Here is a 26,597-nt window from a genome sequence, read left to right as displayed (position 1 = left end):
GTGGCCACGCGACGACTTGAGCTGCAGCTGCTCTAAATGTTACCGTGGCTACTGGCCGCGGCTACGCGAAGGGGCTGAGACCTGGAGTAGTATAAATTTGTCCAGCCCGAAACTGAACATTAAAAACAACCATTGGGCATGCAGGCGGGGAACCAGAAGCACCTGAAGGCCAGGACGCCGGGTTAAGCCGCGCCCAGCTACGCCTGCCTGAGCAGGCAGAGCCGGAGGTGAGCTGTTCAGTGGACGACAGGGACATCATATTAATTGACAACCAGGTAAGCGCCCTTCTATAGGTCCCTTCTGTCAGCGCTGCAAACGTGACGGGGACTATGTGTAACTGCCCGAAGAACGTGCACTGCCGGTCTGTATGTATATACACAGTTACTGGAAGCAGAAGCAAATGTTGACGTAAAACAAACTGGATTCCAATGGAAGGAAAGCGTAGCAGGGGGCGGCAGAAAGTTAGGTGGGCGGATGAGGTTAAGAAGTTCGCAGGGGTCAAGTGGATGCAGCTAGCACAGAACCGGGTTAATTGGAGAAATATGGGAGAGGCCTTCGCCCTGCAGTGGGTATAGTCAGGCTGATGATGATGATGATGATGATGATGAACGTTGCTGAACCAAATATTGAGCGAAAGCATTAGCTGCTGGTGACCGAGCGTTCTTCTTTTTTTCTTCTTCCTCAGCCCACATATAAAGCCCCGCTTTAACCAAGCCGTATGAACTTGCCTTAGTGGCCTATAGGGGTAACGTGAATGCCAAGGTCCTAGCAGGCTGATTCTTACATAACCGTCCTATGCGAAACGAGACACCCAAGTTGGCAGCTCCCGCCAACTGAGCAGTGTTGTGCCTGGCCAAAGCCGCCCAGAAATTCAGCCGGACGCCAAACTTCTTCGGCGAACGCCTCCTTCACAAACTCTGGATACTTCTCTGCAAAGCACCAGTGCACTGGAGGCGAGCCGTACCAAAGGGAGAGAAGCGACGTGTTTCAACATGAGCTGAACGTCCAGACAGCACGGCGCGCCGTGGCCCTGACGGTGAACCCCTTCTCGCCCCGCGGCATATTTGAAGCGAGAGCGCAGCAAGCTCTCCCATTGGCCCTGCGAAAGTGCTGCCGTCGGATTGGACCATTTTGAGCGTCAACGGTTCTCGGCGACGGAGTCTCAAGTGCTTCCGTTCGAGACTCCGAGTGTGAGTTCGTCACGAGCGTCCATCGGGAGCAGTTCGCCCCCTGACAGTGCGGACGCGGCGGAATCTCCCCGGCCGTCGCTGCGCGAGAACAGTCGCGTACGGCTATGTTAGCTTTCGGCCCCAGAGCCGAACTCGTTGTGTAAATACCTGTAAATAGTGTATAAAGCCTTTTCTTCTTCTCACCAACGCCGACTCGGATTCATCGCTACCGGCCAGGGAGCTGACAGCCCTCGTTCACGAAACGGGTGACGAGCGCTGCGTTACCAACTCCTTGGCACAACCCTGTTGACGGTGGGCTACTGTGTGATAACCCCACCGGCACAACATTGGTGGCAGCTGCGGGATCCACTGGCACAACAGCAGCGGCTCCAAACGCGCCACGCCGACCGCTTGGGTTGGAAGCCCTTCTCTCGCTTTTGTGTTACGTGGAGTGTGACGTCACAGTGCCACTTGGGTAAGACGTGGCTACCGCCGCGCTACGCCGACCGCTTGAGTTGGTAGCCCAGCTCTTACCCTAGTGTCACGTGGGGTGTGACGCCACAGTGTCACGTGGGTAAGACGTGGCTACCGCCGCGCTACGCTGAAGGCTCGAAACCTATAGTAGTATTGCTTTCGCAATAAAAGCAGCAAATGGAGGACGGAATAGTAGCACGCACTTTGCTATGACCTGAGACAAGAAAGTTGCGGTGATTTCCCAATCGTATAAACATCCAACCATTTAGACCGACCATTTGCCCTGCACGCTTGCAGCTATATTATTGCGAAAGCAATACTATACTCTAGGTTTCGAGCCTTCAGAGTAGCGCGGCCGGTAGCCACGTCTTACCCATGCGACGCTGTGACGTAACCCCCCCGCCCCATGACACTAGGGTGAGAGCTGGGCTACCAACTCAAGCGGTCGGCGTAGCTCGATCGCAGCCGCGGTGCAGCGCGTGATGTCACACCCCACGTGACACAAAAGCGAGAGATGGGCTGGCAGGAGCTGCCAACTTGGGTCTCTCGTTTAACATGGGACGGTTATGTCAGAAACAGCCTCCTAGGACCCTGGAATTCACGTTACCCCTATAGACCACTAAGGCACATTCATACGGGTTGGTTAAAGCGGGGCTTTATATGTGGGCTGAGGAAGGAGAAAAAGAGAAGAAGAGGGACGCTCAGTCACCCGCAGCTAATGCTTTCGCTCAATATTTGGTTCAGCATCGTTGAACACTTGTAATTGTTTTGTTTCGTGTGTGGTTCACTCGATTTTGTTGTATCTTGTGACGACAGGATGGATAATTTATATGCGATATTGCTCAAGTTGCCATGTTGTAGGCAGACGAGACCAACAGTACAGGCAAAGGAATTCAGCTAAATAGTATTCTCACCAAAACGCTCTACTCGTTCACTTGGCCATAGGAGGGACTACATTTAGAGAGTACACATCATTCGCGAACCCCTGCCGCACAATATTCTCATTTCTTGGGAGATTACGGGAGAAGCTTTCTGTTGACACTTACCACCATTGATGTTTTACTCGGAAGTTTGCTGGTTTAAGAGAGTTTCGAAACAAAAACCGCATGAACAAGTAGTTTTCACGCAGTTTCACGAAACTCCATGAACCAGCATTTTGTCCTCATACTAGGCGGGTGGAGTTTTCAACCTGTGCTGCGCGAAAAAAAGGCAGGAAATAATCCACTTTTAAATACAGTAGAGGTAATTGCCGGTTACGGAATGGAACTTCATTTTGTAACACGGTGCCGACGTTCCTCAATCTGGCGAGCGGCGCCTGGAGGAAGGCGGCACCCAGCTCTTTGGCGCAGCCGTCCCTGTTATTTCCGGGGCGCCTTCGAGACGAATCAGTGGGAGCTGCATCTATAAGGTGAACAGTGTGACCGACATTAAAGGTCGCAAGATCACTTACAACTTTACAACTATCCCGCTATGCCGGTGGGCGTTCTCTCTATATAAGAGAGCATGCCCACATAAATAGGTAAGGTCCAAAATTCTTGGTTGCCGTGCTTTATCTCTCTCAGATCACACCCGCTGACAGTTCCCGGGGGCAAGCTGTATAGCTGCCCTATTTTTGGATTCGCTCATCGTAAAAGCAGTCGCGGGAAGTCTTTCGCCGATTTCTGCGGTTCCTCTGCGTGAAAGCAGTGCCTTGTACACAACTGTGCGGCACGATAATATTTCATGCCGCAGCCGAGGATCCCTTCAACTAGACCCAAATATCTGTTTTCAACTGTTTCTGCAAACAACTACTGGATAACTGCAGTAGTTTGCAGAAAAAGACTTTCGGCTCTTAAAATTTTCCCCAACTCCAAAATTTTTAGCATCAGCATTGGGTTAAACCCAAATGCTAATCTTGACATTTTCTGAAAGAAAAAAAAAAATCACCGAATGGAATACCAAATAGAATGCAGTGGTTTCCCGCGTATAATTCTCTGAGGATGTAAACCACGGTAAACGGCGCATGCAAACTGAAGTCGTACTTTTTTCAAACCCCCACGGTGGCTCAGTGGTTAATGCGCTCGGCTGCTGTACCGGAGTACCGGGATGGCCGCGGTGGCCGCGTTTCGATGGAGGTGAAAAGCAAAGGCGTCTCTGTCGCGTGCGACGTCAGTGCACGTTAAATATACCCAGGTGGTCGAAATTATTCCGGAGCCTTCCCCACTACAGGCACCGCTTTTCCCTTTTCTTCTTTCATTCCCATCTGCCCACTTCCCCTAAAACGCGGGTTAGGTGTCCACTGAGAGTGTGACAGATACTGCTCCCTTTCCTTTTCGATAAACCGACGACCAATTTACCTTTTTTTCTAATTTCACGTCACCATTTTTTGCTACTACTAACAAGCCAGTGTTAGGGTTCCCATGCTGCAGAAAAAGTAGCAAGGCTAACTCTGCTATACCTAACGATACGAGCGAAAGCTCTGTTTAGTATGGAAACGCCTGGTTACACGTGGTGAACCTCAGGGGTGACGCACTCGCAGATGCCGCAGCACTCAGCCTAGCATGGCGTTCCTGAGGATACTTCCGTTGTTTGGCCAAGCAAACTTCCTGGTCTTCAGGCGTCTCTTTCGTTTCACACGTTGCTTTGGCAGAAGTTTCCCGCGGCGAGCAATGTCAGAGGCAGCCTAGCGTCCGTATTGAATCATTCTTGCACTAGGTCTAGGCCCCTCCATGGAGCCACGTAGAACGGCGAAGAAACTGGAGAGCGAGAGAAGTTGCCGCTAGTCACGTGGTCTGGCGATCACGCGGCCGTGGCGAAACAGGAGAAGCGAGCGCACGCCCACGCCACGCGCACGCGCAGCCACTCCTTCTAGCTTCAAGTTCATTGCGCGACTTTGCTGGCATTGAGAGTTGTAGCTCGGAGAGTTTCGCCTTAAAAACCGTCGCCGTAGTTGTTTCGGCGCAGCAATGCCCGTGAGCCAAAAAAATGGCGATGGAAGAAAATGATTACTAAATATCAGGAACATGTCAAACAATGTTCTTGTTGGCCTCGAAATTCTAAAGGAGGTTCTTGTAACCAAATGAAAGTAATTGAACTAAAAGCAATTGGACTGAGGTGGGCTCCACTCGGATTCCAATCCGCGACCTCTGGCTTGCGAGACAGGAACGCTTCTCATAGGCAACGATATTTCACTAGTTCTACCTGAGTAAAGGTGGACAGGTGAACCTAGTGACCTCTTGTGGCACAGTGGTCTTTGGCCGAATGAATAGGTCACTACGCGAAAATGGCAAACTTGGATCACAGCACGAGGGACGCTTGATGCGTCACGTCATCGTCTTTGAGACAAGCAGAGCTAACCGCGTGGCCACTCGTGGACACTGGAAATAAAACGAAATTTTTTCTTGTATGTGACAACAGACATTTACTCTGACCAACCAATGGACACCTCAAGCGCCTGTGCGTCTGTCACTGAGAGAGGAGCAGAAAGCTTCCACTGCTTGTGGAGGTCGCTAAAAGGGAGAGAAGCAAGTCGTTGTGTGAAGACGTGCGTACGATGAAAAGCACGTCTGTGTGTGATTGTAGAGTACGAAGTGCGAACGGAGCCTTACTTTTACTCTTAACGGCGCAACTATATTTCTTTAGCTATTATTCGCTATTAATATGACTTTTACTGTACTTATGTGGGTGTTAAAACGGTCACGGAGGGTCATGACCCTTGGGATGCAGAATGCGGGACGGGCAAGTTGACGCGTCAGCACTAGATTATCTGTGGTACAGGGCACATCCGTAAGTCGTAGGTTACCAATCTTGTTTCTCCTTCTCGAAAATTGTCTGCTGTTTAAAATTCTCCCGTTAATTCCTTCCCTAAATAAAAAACCTGCCATGATATAAAAAGCTCACTGAACGATGGTCGCTGAGTTGCCCAACAGTCAGGGGCAGGTATGGGTGTGTATTCATTTCACGATGTACTCAAATATGAAATTGAGAGGAATATGCATATATGCAATGTTATAGAGCACTTTTTTCTTCAGTGCTCCACCTACTACTAACACTTTGCCTATATGGCGCGATAAAAGAAGCAATTTCAGTGTAGTGTGCTCGCATTATTTTTCACCCGTAAATATGAACTTTTTTTCTTTTTTGAAGCAGATCATACTGCAGCTATGAAAGGGAATTTTAGTTTTAACGGCATTAGAAAGTACATATATCGCTCACAAAGTGAAAAATGCCAAATTTCATACACCGAAATCCACAAAAATATTAATATGTCCCGTCAGAAAACAGTAGAATAAGAAATCTAGAATACACGTTTTGTGCGCTATTGTGTTTGAAACCATTACTCGAAGTTACAGAACTAGATGATAAATATTTAATGCCAAATATTATAGTATGAAAAAAAAATGATATTGACAGCCCTCAAGACGGACAAATTTCAGGTAGCGGACAAAGGCGCCCTGCAACGTTCGCTTATATCGACACCCTTGCTTAATATAGCTATGCTGAAACTGCGGAAGGCTCTAGATAAAATAAACGGCCTTATATGACGATGTTATATTCGGATTTGAGGTTGTTGCCCAGGGCAGCAACAAGACGCCCTCCAGGAACCAGCCGACTGCGCCATCGGCTGCTTGAAAGGCTGCGGGCTCATTTGCGCACCACAGAAATCTGCACTCGTGGTTATTAAGGCCGCACTCGAGAGCAACCCCAAAATTTGAAATTCCAGATTCGAAAATCTATACTCAAGAAGCCACTATCCTTCAAGCGGTCTGACCCGCGCATTCTTAGCGTAAGCATCCGGAAAGGTGGCTCAGAGTCCGCAACAATACCAGAATTTCCGACTACTGTTATCCAAGCTGCACATCTTGTACGCCGCGTGGATAGCAGAAAACACGGTATGAAGATGCCGTAAGCATCATCCAGGCTTTCATCAAAAGTCTCATGATATGCGGATCAATATATTTAGATCTCAATAAAGCAGTTTAAAAACTCAACACACTTATCCGTAAAGCCAAAAAAAAAAAAATGCCATTGGTATATCCGAACGTGCCTGTATACGCAACGCCTCCGCCACCTCGGCGTTCACAACACGTGTGGGGAGCTTGCCGAGGCCCACAAAGTCAACCAATTGGAACGCTTAAAACCAACGGAGGCAGGACGGGCAACCCTCAAGAAACTGGGAGGAAGAAAAGGCGTAAAACCAAAATGCACGCAGGAGCGCACCCTGGATGAAATGAGCTAATATATCACTGTAGCCCCCATACCGCGCAGTATGCATCTATACATGTCACAAATATCGGCGCCAGGCAAGAGTTCGGGTCCCAAACAAAGCTCATGGAAAAAATCCGGAAACCAGATACACTGACGCAGCAAGATAAAAAGGAAGGCAAGCCCACTCCTGAAGTCCACATTTACACTCTTAAAAAAAAAAAAAAAAAAGGTCGCGCTGCTTACTAAGGCAAACCTAGTAAGTGCTTGTCACATATGTTGCTAGATTCTTAGTAACTGCAGTTAGTTGGAGTGGTATTAACCGTTACTAGTTCAAAAAGCTAGTACCTGTAACTAACCTATCCAGGTTAGCCTAGTAATAAAAACTATAGCTTTTGACGCGCACCCAAGCAACGCAAAATGTTGCCGAAACGTTGCCTGAATGTCCTCATATATCGGTCCGTAACGAAGATGTTTTGACAGAGCACGCGGTGCAGGTCATATATATCTGTTGGACAAGACAAACTACGAAGCGCACCATGACACTGCGCGTGCACACAGAACAGCAACTTTCAGCGAGCTTATATCCCCTACATGATGACACCCTGTTTTAGAACCAGTGATACTCGCAAGTTCAGAGAAGATATTTAATCTTTTTTGCGCTTGAAATGGCAAAAATGAAAAATACAAGCGTGTATGATCATGCTGCTAATGTTTGTTATTTTAAATTTCCGCTCTGCCGTCTTGGTGCGAGCCTTCTCCACATTATTTTACAAATTTTTGTCACATTTTTAGTCCTAGTAACCGCTGCTAGTTCAGCTCAAGTATAGTAATCGCTGCTGCGTCAACTACCTTGATTATTTATTTATTATTTTTTTTTAACATACCGCAGGCTGAGCGCCTAAGCAGGAGTGGCATACAGTTGCATAAAATTCAAAAAAGCATGAAAGCACAAGGTACAAAAAACATCAACACCTTGAGTTGATCAGTTGAAGCGGTTATTACTGCACATAAAATATGAGCACAAAAAAAAAAAAAAAAACTGACACAATGCAAACCGACACCCAAGAACAGACATGGGGCAAGATTTCATAAGTCATTGCATACTTAATTCCAGCATATCTAAAGACTGGAGGCAAACTATTCCAATCTACAGTTGTATTAGAAGAAAAGGAGAATTTGTATACGTTAGTCCTAGCAAAGTGAGTCGCTAAAGAGAGGGCATGAGATTGGCGTGTCTGCCTAGTGGTAAGAGGGCAAACGTAAGGACAAGGATCAAGGGCGAGTTTGCGATTAAGTAAGAGAAATAAAAATTTAAGACGGAGGAATTTTCTTCTTGCTTGGAGACTGACAATGCTATTTTCTGCCATTAATTCAGATACCGAATCGGTGCGACTGTATTTGGAATAAATAAAACGCACTGCCCAGCTCTGAATTTTTTCAAGAGCATTTATATTGCACATGGTATGAGGGTCCCACACTGTGCAAGTATATTCTAGTCTAGGCCTTATAAGAGTTTTGTATGCGAGAAGTTTAGCATGAACGGGAGCATCCTTAAGCTTTTGTCTGAGCAGGCATAGTTTGCGGAAGGCTGAAGGAGATGTTAAGAATATGTGTGTTCCAGCTGAGGCGGTTATTTAGTGTAACGCCGAGATATTTATATTCCTTCACTTTGGTTAAACTGTGGTCCTGGACAGAGTAAGTGTACTGAAGCGGGTATTTTTTCTGCATGGTTATGCAAAGCAAGACAGATTTTTCGGAGTTTAGGAGCATGCCCCACTCCTGGCACCATTATAGTATGTTAATTACTTAAACATTAAGTGCTTGCTGGTCCTCGGGTACCACAATTTTATTAAACATAATGCAGTCATCGGCGAAGAGACGAATTTTCACGGGATCGTGGATCACATTAACTATATCATTGCAAAATATCAGAAAGAGGAGTGGCCCGAGAACACTACCTTGCGAAACACCGGAAGAGACTGGAAGACAGTCAGAGCCTGAACCATTTATATGTACGTACTGAAAACGGTTGGTTAAGTAGGCGGAGATCCAGGCAATGAGGGAACTGTTCAAGGTCCTTTAATTTGAAAATAAGTTTGTCATACGGAATACGATCAAAAGCTTTGCTGAAGTCCCAAAATATAGTGTATTTTTGTATTTGAATATAGTGTATTTGAAGTCCAAAAGTATAGTGTAAAAATATGAACAACTGTTGTTAACTATGTTGTGGTTGAAAACCCCTTTCTGAGCCATGCTGGAATGGAGATAAAACATTGTGGTTATTTAGGAAGTCAGAGATGTGAGTACTCACTATGTGTTAAAGCATTTTACAGGTCGATGACACCAAGGAAATAGGGCGGTAATCAGATACTGAGAGTGGGTTGCCTTTTTTAAAGACAGGCACTACGCGCGCTATCTTTTAGTCACCTAGAAGAGAAGAAGATCTAATTTAAAGCTGGAAAATTAATACAATGTACCTTGCTAATCGCTCTGCATAGCGCCGGAGAAATGCATTTGGAATGCGATCTGGTCCTGGGGATGATTTTACTTTCAACCTTAACATCATATTAACAATGCCCTAATATGAAATAATGTTAGTGTTAAGAGTACCACAAGGTGTGTTTACACAAGGGGTTTAGAGATGGAAAAGACACTGCTGAATTGGCGGTTGAAATGCGATGCAATAGCCTCAGGATCTGTTTTTAAGGTATCTTCATCCGAAATGTGCTCAATAGGTTTCTTACGTTCACTAACAAAGTTCCAAAATCATCAGGATCTGATTTGATAAAATTAGGAGAGGTAGTGTTGAATTGAGTGTTTGGCTGACTGAATGGCATTTGAAAGGGTGCGACGAATTTGGATAAAGTCATGTGAAGCTGTATATACGGTTATTTCTTGCCCGCTTCGCTTTCCTTTTTAAATGTATTGGTTTGGTTTGTGGGGTTTAACGTCCCAAAGCAACTCAGGCTATGAGAGACGCCGTAGTGGAGGACTCCGGAAATTTCGACCACCTGGGGTTCTTTAACGTGCACTGACATCGCACAGCACACGGGCGCCTTGCTTTTCGCCTCCACCGAAAAGCTGCCGCCGAGGCCGGGATGTATTTTTAAATGTATTATGTTCCTAGTCATCCATGAATTATGTTTAGCAGTCTTTTTTACTTGGTTAGGGACGCAGCTGTCAAGACAAAAGAAGCATACATTTTTAAACTTGTCCCATAACGCATTAATGTCATTACCAGAGAAGTTTTCGAGGTGATAATCTAGGTAATCTATTATGCTTGCGTCATCGGCAAGAGCGCAATCTTTCACAGTTTTTAGCATGGAAGCGTGATTAGGTCGAGTACCATGTAAGGAAAAAGTGACTCAAACAATTAGGGGATCAGACATTGTAGTTATTTATAAGACGAGGAATAAAAACAAGATCAAGAACCGAGCATGAAGAAGCAGTAGCACGTGTTGCTTCTTGCACAACTCGGAGTAGATTGTGGTAAAACATGATATCAAAGATTATACCAGAAGAGCCGTCAGAAACGAAGCCCGATTGTAAGCGACTCCAATCAATATCGGGAAGATTGAAATCTCCGGCCGCGATAATTTTCTGGTGGCTGAATTTTTCCAATGTGTTTTAAGTGGAAACAAAAAATCAGGCGTCGAGTCTGGCGGTCTGTACACTGCCAACTGTACAAAAAACATGTTCGAATAGGCTGATTCTTAGGCACAGAGTTTCAATACATGAAAGTTTCTGCAAAATAGTGACTTGCCCCAATGTGGGTTTTCACAATAACAGCTACGCCAGCTCCCCTAAGCTCCCTATCCATGCGGTATATCTTATAGTTGGGTGGGATTAGAAGGTCATCGTTTACAGTACTGCTAAGCTGTATCTCGGAAATGACAACTACATGCGAGTTGTAAGAAAGAAGGACAGATTCAGGCTGAACAGCCTTGTTTACGATGCTGCGGGTGTAGTAGTCTGATGCATATTTCACGGGAAAGTCATGGAGCAAGTTGGGTTAAGTTTTTTGTTTTTTTTTTCGTAATTAGCTTGCAGTCATTCTGCACGTCATTCCATACAAACAGATCACCGTCAATGCGCAGTTTGTCATGTATAAGAGCAACGTTTTTTTTTTTTCCATTGTCCCTATCAAATTTTGAGCTCTCCCATAACAGTTTTCGCGTTTTCAGCGTCTTATGACAATACATTCTGGACACAAATGTCTGTTCCTTTGAGTTTGCTGATCTTTTTGAAGACTACTATCTTTTCATTGTAGTCCTGGAAGAAAACTATTACGGGCCTTTTGTCGCTCCCGTTGCCAAGTCTGTGAACTCTACTAACGGATTCACATTTAATACCTAGTTTATCGCAATATACTTCGCCAATGATTTTGCGTTTTAGGACTTCTGTTTCATCCGGTTCTTTTTTAACACCGTGGACAACTACATTAGAACGCCTGTCTTCAAGATCTGCGAGCTTACGCGTTTGGAAAGTGAATGTACTTTCGCACAATCTGAGGAGATTGTCAAGCTCATCGAGTTTTCCTGTTTTTGGTTTAAGGTCAGATATGTGGCTTTCAATTTCTTGAAAGCGAACTTTAATGTCTTCAATTATGGTCTCAGTGTTTCTTTAATTTTCTTAACTTCTGCATGCAATTTCAATTGTCCATAAAGAATTTTCTGCAGTAATTCAGCATTGGTCGGTCCCAGGTTTAGTTCGACGTCTCCGCAGAGAAGCTTAAGAACAAAATAACAATCGTATGCAATTTTGCAGCGCTAGCGTGGGCACGACAGAACCACCAAAGCACGAAAATCGCTTTTACAGTAGGAATAACGACTAACCTGCATTAGGTAGAAAAGTGGCTTGGTAAGCATCATGCTCGCGGCAGGTCCGCCGTGCCCACTGAACTGGAAGCAGTGCAGCGATTCTTTTATACGCGAAGGTGTAGATGACGTCACAGTTGCTGGGAATGTAGGCGGCAGCAGCAGATGGGGGATGTCATGCTCCAGTTCTGAATGCGATGCTGTTGAGTTGGTAGCGACGGGCTGGCACACGTGCAGGAAGCCATCACTAGAGATTGCGCCATACGGCGACGGGAAGCTGGTGATGCAGAGTGCAAGATCCTGCATAAGGTAGAAAAGTGGCTTGGTAAGCATCACGCTCGCGGCAGGTCCGCCGTGCCCACTGACTCCAGTTACTCCAGTTACTACCTGCACTGTGTTTGGCGTAGTAAACAATTAGTAGCATGCTAGGAACAGTCACGGAAAGATAGTAATGACTGTGGTTTCTAGATCCCTAAGTAACTCGCACGAGTTTATTTTTAAGAGTTTACAGAAAAACCATCTGCAACTATTTAAACAAACGACACCGACTCTGCAGAAGAGGTTGAAATTGCCTTAGCCCTCTCGATGGCCATGAACATGCCATAATTCTCATTGATTCGCAGTCACATGCAGAAATTACTAAAAAAGAAGAACCTCAAAATTAGCATTTGAAATCCTTCTTTGCACCGCAGAACGCCACTTCTCAAACGCTTACATCGTACTGGCCCCGGGACACAGCCATCTGCAAAGAAAAGAGGCGACCAATACCTGTGCCCAAGGATACGCTAACCAGGCATCATTACCATAGGGATCTTGGAGGAGACGGGGTGTACCCAAGACGCATACTGACATCCTCCTGCATTCCTGACTTGGGAAAATAAAATATTTTTCACCTCACCCAAAACTAACCAAAGAAGAAGCAGACACCGTCCATAAAATGCAGAAAGATACAAACCAATAGTCACGTCCACGGTACCTTACTACACAGAATCTAACCCACCATCTACAGATATGAATGCGCAGTCTGGAATGTGCAAGCAACCTGCAACATATAGTCTGCGGATGCACTGGACCCCAGGGTGCCATAACCACCAGAGACGTGAGAGAAGAGCGGGAAAGGGGGGAGCCAGCTGTCGAGCTCCAGCCTGGATGATCAGTGTAGTCTCGTCGAACGGATAGAGTGATGACTCGAGTCCTCTGCATCCTGGACTGAGAAGGCTGGCCACACAGGGCAAATATTTCACGCCTCCTTTGAAAAATGTTTCTCTCTCTCTCTCTCTCTCTACCCCTGCGCAGCGTTTTGAACTATTCCGCAGTACAGAGCCATAGTCGACCCTGGGCCGTCTTGAAAAAATATATTTATGTGACCGCTGCGCTACTGTTCGCACGGAATTGTTCCGAATACGCCCGGTACATTCAGAGAGGCCCGGGATGAAGTTAATACATTTGGAAACGTCGGGATGAAAGTAATAGGCATTCTGTCAGCATTCTGGTCATGGCAAAATAATCATCTTTGTCTGAACTAAAACAAAATGAATGTCGCGTCATCTTTTCGCACAAAGCTGCCTCTTGCTCCTGAAAGAAATGATTCCGAAAGCAAAGTACACTCCGCTTGCGACGTATTGAATGGCGTTGCTCTCAAGGAATGGGGCCTTTCATTACTTGGTTCGTACTGAGAAATGTGAATAGGTGCGGTAAAAAGAAGTGGTTCTACAACACTATTGAAACATTGGCAGTGGCGTAACTCAGCTAGGACAGGATATATAAAGCGAAAGCAGTAGTAGTTGTGGATGAAACAGAATCGTCTCTCTGTTGTTGTTCTTGTCACGCCTTCTTCTCCGCCGCCTTGTGTCGTCACTTTGCAAGTCTCTCTTTTCGCTATTCGAGAGTTTACATCATTTGTTTAGCCCTCTCAGCTTCATGTTTCCTACGTGCCGCTTCTTGACGGCGAACGATGTCGGCAGGATGAGTTGATTCTGCTTGTAGGCGAGCGTAGCGAGCGCTCGCCCTAAGCGTTGTTGCCTAATCCATGACATAGCACTACAGACTCGCCGCAATTATCAGCGTCTATATATAGGCCTTCGCAAGAGAACTGCTGCTTCACTGCTTATATCCTTGGCTGCGGTGCAGTACCTGAAGAGCAACGTGCATGCGCTGTGAGGCGCATAGCTTAAAGATGACTTCACGCACGACACTCCGAGGATCGACTACGGCGCAAAAGTGACCAGTAAGAGTCACGAATACCTCAAATATGTGGCAAATAAGTCATTTTTCCACCCATTCATTCAGGGAGACCGACAATATGTACCGGTATGAATGAAGCAGGTGTGTGAAGAAGAAGAAGCAGGTGTGCGATGCAGAAGAAGCAAAGCAGCAGCAGCAGAAGAAGAATGAAGCGCCGCCCGCTCTGTGCACCACACGTGCACAGAGCGGGCGAAAAGCATTGTCGGGCGGGCGAACATTGTCAAGCTGTCGAAGAGCAGAAGAGTCCTGCCTTTAGAATCCTTACTTCAGTGTCAGCATCTTAGCCGGCATAGTTCTGAGTGCGTGCGGTAATTTTGCGTACATCGTTGCATTCTCTAACTCCTTGGTGTAATGAGGAAGCAACCACAATAACCTGTACTTGCTTACCATTTTATATTTTAATATTTCTGTCTTCGTAAGTCACGCTTATAGTCAGAGAAGTACAGGGCGTTTCGTCGGCCAGGATGCCAGAAGCCTCATTTTCCAGAAGGCAAATACGCGAAAACACTCACTGAAATCGTACAGCAAATAATCAGCTGCGCAACTGTTGTACAAGCCGCAGAGAATTGCGGCACAACCTTCCCGACGGAAAACCTGGCGAAATGTAGTCGGTGCTGTAAAGCTGTAGAAATTGAAGTCACAATAATAGGAAGAAATGTTATGGCGCCACCATTTCATCGTTGCGCTAATAAAATCGAATAATAACAGACGTGGATGGATAACTATGGCACTGCGTGCTCTAACCTGATCGTCCGTTGTGCAGGATGAAAAGGAGATCCACGGGATCGATGATGCCGATGGATTTTGCAGCACGCCAGATACGAACCGCGGAATTGAAGTGAGTAACATGTCCACCGCTTCAACCTCTGCTTCCCGCCAGGACTGCAGCAGCGGACCTAAGACCAGCCCCAAACGTCGCGGTAAGTGAGTGAGACTTATGGAAGTGACTCACGGCCAAACCACGCTCTTTTGCGCAGTTAGGTAGGACGCGACTGTAGCGGGCAAAACATCGTGGGGTCTGGGTTCTAGGACGTGAGGTGCACCAAGGGAAGTCTCTAAGAATTGAAATTAAGGGGGCGGTGTAAATTTCTGGAAAAAAAGGGGGAGGAGGTGTTGAATTTAGAAGGGCAGTAGTTAGCAATAGCAATGTAAAAAATTATCTCTCCTCCACCTGGTAGGTGTCGACGGAAATTCGACGTCTAAGTGTGGCCACAGAAGTCTTTGAATGTGGCAATTTGAAGGGATCCAGTTAGCCCAACGATAACCGGCAGCTGATTCCCGTTTTGACGAGCGCCCGTCAGAAATTCGGTGTACTGTCGGCACATGCATCGACCCTCACTGAATTATCATACGCTTCCTAGTTAAATGTGCGTCCTGGATGCGCTCGCATGACGCTTGCACACGGGACCCTGCTACCAGCGACTTGCCCTACATTATTTGCACAGGGAAAAAAGATGAGCGTCCTGTTGTGGAAAAGGGATGCGGACGTAAATCGCCCGCTTCCTCGATAGAACCGAAAACTCTTAATTAAGTATTGACCGCAAGAATAGATGGCGTGCAAAAGATAACGACTGCGTGCTTCTCGTGAGAAATGTTTTCACAGGCGAACGCGGCAAACTCGTGGTCTCTGGTGCAGCCCAGAAACGGAAAGCCGCTGGGCCTAAAAGTACAAGACCAAGACGTTCCCAGCCGGGCGTGTACAGTCAGGCAGTAGAAGAGGTGAGTTTTTGGAATATGGGAACAACTGCCATAAAGCACGAATCGATGTAGGGCGAAGTGGTTAGGAACTTTTGCATCTGGCTGATTAATAGGGTGATTTTTTAACCGTTTGCAAAGTGGTATTTCGAAAACTACGCGATAGAAGTCTGTAAAGTTTTTGCAGATGGATTTTAGAGCAAAGCGGATATCGTGTATGTGATAAGGCTTGTTGATTTGATCATGAATTAACTAAAATTACCTATCATCTTTCTTAAGTCTTTCTTTCACTGGAAATATTGTACTGCAAAATCGAAGGAAGTCAATATCAAGGTGAGCCCAGTTTTTAAGTTATCTTTATCGGTAATGAGGATCGATATATCGAACTTTAAAAATGCGTAAATAGCGCTGAAGGTGAGGACGAAGAGCAAAGAAGCAAACAGGACTGCTCTTCGTTCTCGTCTTAAGCTCTGTTTATTCATTATGTCACCCTACCAACTAGCCCAGATGTCTCTTCTATTTAAATATGCGCATTTGAAAGCTCATTCAGTAGCTTGCCCGCATTGCATAATTTCATAATGATGTCTTAGCACCTGTAATGCCTATAAAACCAAGTCAACTTCAACATTGTCAAATAAACAAACGGCATGTAACTCAAAGCGCTACTTTAAAGAAGCTCCAGTCAGAAAAAAAAAAAAAAAGAAGGCAAGGTCAAGCAGACAGGAATGCACATAGAAAAGCATTACAGTGTGCGTTTTGTACGCAGGCGAAGCATAGAAACAAGCAAAGTTGGTAACTGCTTCCCTGTCACTTTACCCTACCTAAATTGAAACAACGGCATACGTCACGACCTTGCATACGTATAATTAGATGCAGTCAGGAATTTTGAAGAGAAAATCTCGCAACACGCGCCTGCTAAAAAACAATTACGAAAAGTGTGTGTCCATGAATGTGGCCGCTTCTAAGCTTCCAGTAGAAAGATGCACGCTAACAGCGGTGATAAATAATGTTATTTCATTTCAAATAATTGGGAGGTTGATGCGACGCTCGCTCTTTTTGTCCACCTTGCATGCAAATAAACATAAAAATGAGGCTTTCGTATGATACGAACACGTTATTCTTTGGAACACAGTGAGAGCCTACGAGAGTTAATCGTCGCAAACGGGACCGGGAAGAAGACAATTGTTTGTGGCGAAGTTAATTTCTGCCTAGTAACAAACACCTGCTGTAAAATTATCTAGCAGCACCCCGATACCGGTCATGTATTGCTCTGTGGTTCGCCGTTAGGCTGAAAACAGAACACAGTAAGGCTGATCAAGAGCCGCGACCTATTCTCCTCTCATTATCTGTTGCGCATATTTTTCCCCTGTTCTAGCTGTTATTTGTGCGCTGTCCCCAACGTCATGGCGTTACTTAGTCGCGAGTTTGTAACGCTTATTCATGATTCGTTCCCAACTGCTGCAGGTTAGGCGCCGAAGTGACGTGTTCTTAACGGAGACTTTCAGCACATCGGACACATATGTAAGCCTAGACGACGTTGGGTAGGGGTAGGATCAGGCGGGTGCGCTGCGCGTGTGCGTTCGACGTCCGTTATACCGCTACATCAGGATGTATGCGCTATACTCGAAGGCTATGATAGTCCATCGGTGTTGCTAGACTTTCGCTGCCTACCGCGACAGGAAGCAAGGTCAAGCGGCTACCTTACGTCTCTCGCCATGGGCCTTTCGCTGCAGATGGCGCCGCTTACGGTGGTCGGTGGCCTGATAGAACTGAGCCAAGAAGAGGTGCCGCTGAAGAAGGAACCACAGCCCCTGCCACAGCTGTACGTGCCACACATGCAGCCTGCAGAGGCGCTGCCGCTGCAGCTGAGTCTGCGGAGCTTAGGGCGGCCGTCTCAGAACCGGCATCACACTTCTGCGCGTGACAACACGCAGCAGAAGCCCAAATCACCGCATGTGTGCGGACTTGATTGCGGACGTGAGTGTTCATTTGTTTGGATTAGTGACTATGGAGGTTTAGTGAAGATATCGCCATTCCATCTGCAATTTGGTGTAGTTGGGGCGATTGCAGTAGTATACTTCACAAAGACATGCCAAAACAATAACACAATCGAAATGTGTCCTGCTGACAAAGGTAAGAGGTACTAACAAAAGAAATGAGGAGCTCGTCACGACGTGCGTTTGAAGGAAAGCGGTCCCCGAAACAAGGACTGCATAGTGAAATGTTTCTATATTTTTATTTGTAGTATTATTCAATGGGGTAAATAATTGGGTAGTCATTTCATGACAGAAAGAACAATTATTAGAAATAAAAAGATACGAACAGTCATATGCCATTGGGGATCAGGACCTAGAAATTCCAGACTTCGCGAGCGCTGTTCTGCCAGCTGAGCTACGGCGGCGCCCTTTTAATCTTCAGTTTTCGTGGGTGCTTTTACTGCTTGCGGTTTGTCCTTAGGAGTATCCATCTTTACATATGGAAGGCCCACTCCGGCCTACTCCCACAAACACAACAGATCACTCAAGTTAAAGATAACAGCCTTAATCAAGGAAATAGACACACATGCGGCACAACTAACCTGTCAGCACTGGGGATAGAGTAAGCTGGGCCTAAAGTGTACGTGGAACTTTCTACGCTGCCTATCAGAAACTAAAAGCATGAAAAGCAACCAACAAATCAAATCAAATCAAATCACATTTATTTTCAAAATTCGACAATGTTGACGGTCTCCGAGGCAAAAAGCTGTAGGGGCGGCTTGACGAGGCCCGCGAGCCAGTGGCAGGCAGCAGTGACAGCAGGAAAAAAAGAAAAAAAAAAGAACATGGGATATCTACTGCTATTGCGAAAAAAGATGTCAAATTTCGTCACAAATTTGCAAAAATAAAAGGTGAAATCAAAGTAAGGAAAGATATCAAGACGTTATGCAAAGATAGGAGCGTTTTATACACACGATATTACAACAAAACTAACAATTGCACACATGAAAGACACAAAATTAGCTTTGCAATGTATGATACACGTTGTACCATTTTACGCCAGAAACAGCAAACACAAGTCACTCTATGAAAATAGAAGGTAAACATTTGCGTGTTATTGTAGTGTTATTAAAATTGAATAAATTCGACTTATTTAGTAACACTGGAACTGCATAGCTTAATGACTGTAAAATATAATTTGTGCGGTGGTGTGGAATCACCCAATTTTTGGAGGGCACGTATTTTTGATTTACTGCAGCGTAACGTTGCACCTGAGAGTGTCATCAGGAATTCCTTATACTTCTTATTAGCGAAATGAAAGTGGTTGAGGACATACATGGCAAAATTACTTTTGAAAAGGAATTAAATTACATTACTAATTACTTTGCTGAAAATCGCAGAAAAGTAATTGAATTACATTACTCATTACTTCTCCCAAAAAGTAATGAAATTACATTACAATTACTTCTACTGAGTAATTAAATTACTTTTAAATTACTTTATAGTTTCCATCCATGCAAAAACTAAGCAAAGCTAGTAAACAAAACAACAACTTGTTCTCCAGACGTGAAGCACACACGATCTTTCGTCTTCCCGCCAAATTTCGTCCCAGAGAGCTATTCGTTCTCTCTCTTCTACAGTACGTGCCATTACAAAAACAAGTCTACCGCAAAAACAAAACACGCACACACACACACACACACACACAGTCGAACGGTCCTGAAATGACTGGAAAACCCAGCGTCTTGCTGGCCCGGAGCTGTCTCCGCCATTTGAAGGGCCCGAAGAAGCTAGCTTATACATTGCTTTCGCAGTCCCAAGAATCGATGTCGGCACATTTGTGCTCACTGCTCAGTAATGCTCAAGCCCCGATGCCTCACGTCATGGACCCTTCTGCATATCTCCCCCAACCCCAATCCTCCTTCGCCCCGTGGTGTTGAGTGTAACCAGGCACCACTGTGCCCTAGCCGACGCAACAGGGAGTGCCGCTACGCCGCGCTCCAAACTAGTTTTCAGTAGGGTGCCTCGATGTAGCGCGATCGAGGCACCCTAGTTTTCAGCTCCAGCCTTCTTGCACCGTCTCTCCCTTCAGCATTCCCTTGACGCCTTGTATCCTGCTGCTTGGAGAATGGTTGAGGCCTCAGACGCACTGTTCTGCTCAACTCTGTCCCCCTTTGCCGATCCGTTACGCTGGCTTCGCTTGCCGCACGCCGTTCCTGCTTTCGCGGCACTCTACTTCGTCATCTATTGAAGTAGTGGCGCATTTTAGTAAAAGTAATTTCGAAAGGAATTAATTACTTTTGCTGCGAAATTACTGCCAAGAAGTAATTCATTACATTACTAAATTACCAACCTGAAAATGGAATTCATTACATTACAAATTACCAAGAAAAGTAATTAAATCACAGTAATTCCATTACTGTAATTCAATTACTGCCATGTATGGTTGAGGAGACGGTAACTATAAAGAAACTGAGTATTGATTATATGATGCTGACGAAATAGCTCAGCTGAAGGATGTAAATAGGGTATACCGTCTTTGCCAAAAGTAACCAGGCTGCGTGTTCCGCTTCTCTGACGGGTAGTACAAAATTCGCGCCACTTCTGAAGCTGTAAATCTGTGCAAAGCAAAGGCGAGTTTCTGTCCTCACTTCTTAACAATTTGTGATCGTCTGGGAATCAATGGTGGCTTTAAAATACAAGCAAGAAGCTAATTTTGGCAAAGACAGTGCATTGTTTATGCAACTTATGCCTTTTTTGTTTTTCTAGACGCAAAAATGTGCTGGCATTTATGTTATTAGTTCTCCCCCATACTAATGTGCAGTAGTTAAGCTGTTAACGGAAGAGGGCGTGGTAAATTATTTTTTTAACAGAGATCGGAAAGTGATCACGTATCCGAAATAAGGCACCTACAGCAGATGACAGTTTTTTAGCTGCCTTTCAACATGACTGTCCCATGTCAGCTGACTGGAGAATACAACACCTAGTGTTTTAAGCTGCTTCACGATGTCTAGTTGATCAGGTACAAACTTTAGCTCATTACCAGAGGCCACGCGTTTGTTTTTAGGCACAAATGAAATTACTTGTTTTTTGCAATTGATGTTTAGGCTGTTTGTTTCGGGCCATTTTAGTAGTTCTGAGAACGTACTATTCTCCATTTTAAACGCATCGACCTCATTACTTGAGCTAAAGAACAGGCTGGAGTCATCTGCATATAAAACAAATACGGCATTATCATCGGTACAGATAAGATCATTCACATAAACATTAATACAAAATGACCCAAGAATAGTGCCGTATGTAACACCCCAGGATATTTGTTGTAAAGTGGAGTGGTATATAGCTATTAATGTCAACACACTAAGATCTACCGGCAGATAAATTAAGGGGAAATGAGGGTGCTCGTTATAATACATGAAGGAAAGAAGCTAATAGTCGGCGAGGCCAAGGAAAGCATTGGGGATGGTACTGTGTCTTTTTTTTTTAATTTTTACTTGGATAATCACAGAAATTAGTAACGTGGTCTGTTTAGGGGAAAGATAATTAAACACAAAGTAGAAGAAAAAACAACGTACCGACGGTGGGAACCGAACCCACGACCTCCGAATATCGCGTCCGGTGCTCTTCCAACTGAGCTACATCGGCCGCTGTCCCCCCCCCCCCCCCCCCCCCCCCTGCTACTTCATTGGGTGTTAGATATGACTGGGTGTTAGATATGTTAGATATAATGTTGTTAGATATGACTGTAAAAAAGTATTGCTTAGGCCACGGACACCATAATGATATAACTTATTAAGGAGTGTTGTTTGACATATACTATAACGAATCAAAGGCTTTGTTGAAGTCTATATTGACACATGCCATTCATAGACGACGAAGATTTGAACGGGCGATTCGGAAAAGACGACAAAGAAAACCGGTGCTCCGCTTTTGTGCTGCCCTGACTGGCTGTTGGTGTTCTTCGGTGCCAGAGTGCCAGAGCGCCTTCTGTGTAACGTTATGTTACAAATCTTGAAGCTGAAGCGTTGTCTCCATGGTCGCTGCCTCGCTGAGAAACTCCGCCACAGTGCGCGGTGGACTGCGCACCAGTCCCGAGAAAAGTTCTTGTTTAACGCCCCGCATCAGGTGACGCAGCTTCTTATCTTCTGGCATTTGTGGGTCTGCACGCTTGAAAAGGCGTGTCATGTCCTCAAAGAACATACGCATGCTCTTGTTCTGGCGCTGAATGTGCGAGTGTAGCGCAGCTTCTGCTCGCGCCCGGCGGTCGGCGCTAGGAAAAGTGGCTATCAAATCACGACAGAAGGCTGCCCAGGATGGGAAGGAAACCTCATGGTTTTCAAACCATGTCCGTGCAGACTCTTCAAGTGCGAAGTACATGTTGTGGAGTTTACGCTCATCAGTCCACCCGTTGTAACGAGCAACTCGCTCGCAGTTCTCAAGCCAGTCCTCGGCGTCCTCGAACACGTCGCCATGAAAAGAGGGTGGTGTTCGCGGCTTATGACACAGGATGTGGGTGGGGAGCCTGCTCTCAGATGTCCTTGCAGCAGGTTCTACGGCCGTCTGAGGGTGCGTCGTCCTGGTAGCGGCAGGAAGGGGTCCGAATTCAGGGGGCTCTCCACGTAGGCGGCGGCCGAGGCGTTGATGTACGGGGGTAAGCTCCGTATTGACAGGGTGATTATGCAGGACTGGATCGATACCTGGCAATTCCTCCACCAGATTTGTAACGTAACGTTACACAGAAGGCGCTCTGGCACTGGCACCGAAGAACACCAACAGCCAGTCAGGGCAGCACAAAAGCGGAGCACCGTTTTTCTTCGTCGTCTTTTCCGAATCGCCCGTCCAAATCTTCGTCGTCTATGAATGGCATGTGTCAATATAATTTCTCAGTGTTAGTTTATTAGCTTCAATGTTTTTAATAATGATTTCTTTTTGCAGCAGAAGAGCAGATTCGGTTCACCTACCTTTACGAAAACCATGCTGACATTTTGATAAGATAGTGTGTTTAGTGAAAACGTTGTCTAGTCGGGTGAGCATAATCTTCTCAAGGCCCTTTGAAAAGGTTGTAATTATACATATAGGTCTGTATTGGCTTATATCATTTCTATTACCTCCCTTATATGTAGCAGAGACTTTAGCACGTTTCATCTCGTTAGGAAAAGTTGCAGATCATAGCGAAATATTGATTATATGCAGAAAATACGGAGACGAGATCAAGAACATATTTTATAGGTTTAATCTGAATGCTGTCAACGTCAAGGGCTTTACTATTCTTCAGGCTGCGAAACGTGTTAAACACTTCAAATTCATCAGTGGGTTTCAAAAGCGTGGTCTTAGGGGAATATTTTTGTACGTAGCGTCAGCCCTTAGATAGGAGCGCGTCTGTCTTTGGCCTTGCGGCAAAGTGGGCGTTAAAGCGGTCAGACAATGCAGAACCGGAAATTGGTTCACCATCAATGATGATCTCGAGCATATCAGGAGGGCTTGAGCACGTTCCAAGCACGCCATTGATAATTTGCCAAGTTTGATATGCTCGAGTCTTAGACACGTCATTGAACAGTTGTTGGTAATAGTGTCGAACGGTGATCTTATTGCGAAGCTTTTTTTTATGCTTCCAACGTTTACAGATCCTTGTTTTTTTTTTTTAATGCACCGTAGAGGTTGCTCTTTTTTTTTTCGTATTAACTGCATGTGTTCAGGGTGGATCCAGGATTTTCGCGCATGAATATGAAGCTTAAGGTTATTTAGAGGAAAATAGGAGTGTTAAGTTTCCAAAAACATGGACATAGAGGTGTTGTAGGCGCCATCGGCGGGGTCTTCCCTGAGAACCGCAGTCCAGTCGTCGTTCTGGATTCTGCTACGAAATAAATTTAAACTAGAATCATATTAATGCTTCGATACTTAATTATTGGCAGTCGTGGCTTTATTCGAGAAGTGAATCATGAATAGGCTATAAATATGGGACAATGATCACTAAGGCCAGAGCTTACAGTGCCAGCCGCGAGCACGGGTGTACAGCGTAATGTAACCTACCCCATTCATAGGTATAGGTCATTACGCCCTGATCCACAATCTCGAAGACAGGTATTCACAACCACTCCAAAATTCCCCCTCCCCTCACTGAAAGAGTGCGTGCGATCCCGCGTGAATTCCGGATTGAAAGCCGCCGGCGCCTGGTAGAACCCCGGGCTAACACATTGGCGGCCCCTTTACCAGGATTCCCAAAAGGCGCAGACACCCATATCAGCTCCGCATGGCAAAGCGGGTCGGCAGTGGGAGAGCTCAGTATGCTGAACGCTGAAACAAGAACACTAGCGAGCGCAAAACTTAGCATCGCGGTTTAGAATTCGAAATTATATAGCACGCTTCTTCCGCGTGTGCAAGCACTAAGCTAGAAACAACACGAAGAAGACGCGGAAAGTAGCGAAACGTGCTGTTTGTGTGCGTAGCGTGCTGTTTGGCATCGCGGGAGAGGAGCTAGCAAACCAACAAGCAAGAAAAAAGCGCGAGAAAACACGTGATGACATTCGGCTAATGCGAGGGTCGAATGCTGGCGGAAGGCATAATGGAGGAGGTAAGCGGAAATCTTCACAAGATGGCGTTACTTTCAGCTTATTGAGGGGCTTTAAGACGGCGTGGCGTAGAGAAAGCTATTCTCGTTAGAATGGCCAGAATCTGTACTCCCTTTAAAGACAGAGACCGCAGCCATGCCAAAGAGGCTGCCGATACCTCCGAACAACGAGAAGCCACGCTCACTATAGCTCGTTTCCGAGATGCTTATTACCAAACGAAGGAGCGTTTCGCGGTCGAAGCGGCAGCAGTAACCGCAGCTGCGGACGGTGGCTTACACTTCTGAAACTTAAATCAAGGATAGTTGAACCACCCAAACGTATTTACTACCTATGCAATCAAGACTGACAAGAATGCTTTCCCTTATTCCTGTGGCCGTTACCTTCCTTCCTATGCAGAACTGAAAGGTGGCGCACATGTCAGAAGAGCGTCAGCAGGCGGGAAACAAGGACGATGAGCAGCGTTTCGTGGACGTGGAACATGTTTTGAGTAGAAGCTAGTTGGTTATATGAGGTTTAATGGCGCAAAAGCAGCTGCGGCTATGCTGCGCCAAATTTTGAGTAGAAGCATCACGAAGGTGGGCTCCTTTTGTAGTTAAAGTTTAAGGGGTTAGAAGGAATGTTACTGTCAAAAAATGCCATGTTATTGTGGCAAAATGCGCAGAACAAATGTAACTACGCAGGGAGTACCTGTTATTCTGTGCCGAAGGGTAGTATAATTTGTTACAAATATACCAGTCTGTTTATGCAGCGCGAATAGTTAGTGCATTGGGTCAGCAGGTATAAAACGTGTTCTTCTGACGTGCCACTTTGCAGTGCCTATCAGCCACTCCAGCACGCATCCTCGCTCCGGCTCCGGAGTCAGAAACGAGCTCGTGGATTTGGAAGGTAACAGGAATTTTCATGGCGCTCAAGAAGTGGAGGCGCAGCGGCCCATCGAGCGCTCGGAGCGACGAAGGCAAGCAGTCGAAGCAGCACACAAAGGCAGGAATAACGAACCGATGCCCCTCAGACAGGAACCGCTGCTTTGCCGGCACGAACTACCTTCACGACAACAAGCACCGGCTTCGGAACAATTGGCGCAAACACAAGAAGTGCTGCCGCCTCCAGAAGCACCCATTCCACGACCGGAACGACCGCCAACGCCACCGCGGGTAGGTCTGGCACCGGCTAAAGAAGAACGGCTCTCGTCAAGAAACGAACACGGTTCACGGCGTGAGCTGCTACAAGAAAGGGAACAAATGCAGCTCCGAAGAGAAATGCCGCTAAGACCGGAAAGACACGGCTCACGCCCATCATTGCCCCCACAGGAGACATTGCCCCCAGCGTGGCAGGCAATGCTATCGCAACAGGAGCAGCTGCTGCAGCCACACACCTGGCAACAACAAGAGGAAGCGTCAGGGATGCGCTGGCGACAGTTCCTTCCACATCAGGAAACACTGGTGCCTCTACTGTTAGTTCCGTCCCAGCAGGACAGACTCGCGTCGCGACAGCAGCTGCTGCTGCCCCGAGAGGGCCTGCTGCCACGATCGCAAGCCCCGGCTTTATGGCAGGAACAATTGTCACAGCAGGAACGACTGCTGCGACCTCACTGGGCGGTTACGCAGGAATTACCAAGAGCGCAGCCGGTCGAGTGGAATTCAAATCCCGCTCTACCACCTCAGCAGTTGCCGCATGATCTACTGCCGCGGCCCTATTGGGCGCTTCAACAGGAACTACCACCACCGCAACCGAGAGAATGGATTTCAAACCACGAGCTGCCAACGCAGCAGTTACCACAAGCGCCGCCAGCGGAATACCCACGTCCGCCGCAGGGACCGCTGATGTATACTCCGATCGCAGTAGAGTTGGATGGGATTCGCCTGAATGGCGCGCCATACATCGTAGGACGTGCATGGTACTGTGCGGCCAATCGTCGCTCAGTGTTGATTGAGTTCTATCCGGTGGAAGAGCGGATGGCCCCGCGCTAGTATACCAGCGAGTTCCTGGTTGTTTTTCTGTTTTGTTTTCAGCATATATTTCTGAACATTGACAGTTCTACCTTCCTTCTGTATGCTTAATTTTTTATTCTCTCTCCATACTGTTGTCTTTCCTGTAAGCTATATGGGTCAGAGCATGATATAGTTTTTCATGAAATTAAGTTAATTTCAGTATTTGAGCCAAATTCGCACTCAGGCTCGCAATGGAGTTGATGTTGGGCATCATGTTAAAGCAAAAAGAGCTCGATGAAGACGTTTTTGGTTATTTTACTCCTTTCTTTTTCATATTGCCGAAGGCATTGGCATTTCGCCCTTTTTTGTGTGCTTAATGTTTATTTCTTGTACTTATATGCTTTATGTCTCAGAGTTAGAGAGTAGTACCAGCAAGATATAATTTCTCATGAAATTTAGTTGCGTGCAGTCTTTGAGCGAAATTCAGATGTCTGCTCTGTGTATACGAAATGTAAACAAATTTCGTTTAATAAATGGT

General features: G+C 46.0%; 1 protein-coding gene across 1 annotated transcript; it reads left to right on the top strand.

The window, feature by feature from the left end:
• Window positions 1-26,597, top strand: LOC146203314 (uncharacterized). The gene is made up of 5 exons (XM_084585502.1): window positions 1-275; window positions 14,655-14,811; window positions 15,528-15,610; window positions 17,320-17,563; window positions 24,945-26,597. The coding sequence occupies exons 2-5, from the start codon at window positions 14,739-14,741 to the stop codon at window positions 26,096-26,098; spliced, it is 1,554 nt and encodes a 517-aa protein (XP_084441628.1). The 5' UTR covers window positions 1-275; window positions 14,655-14,738; the 3' UTR covers window positions 26,099-26,597.

The sequence above is a fragment of the Amblyomma maculatum genome, chromosome 1, assembly GCF_055883805.1.
Source record: "Amblyomma maculatum isolate TAMU_Amacu chromosome 1, ASM5588380v1, whole genome shotgun sequence".
Taxonomy (NCBI): domain Eukaryota; kingdom Metazoa; phylum Arthropoda; class Arachnida; order Ixodida; family Ixodidae; genus Amblyomma; species Amblyomma maculatum.
This window is presented reverse-complemented; position numbering and strand designations above follow the sequence as displayed.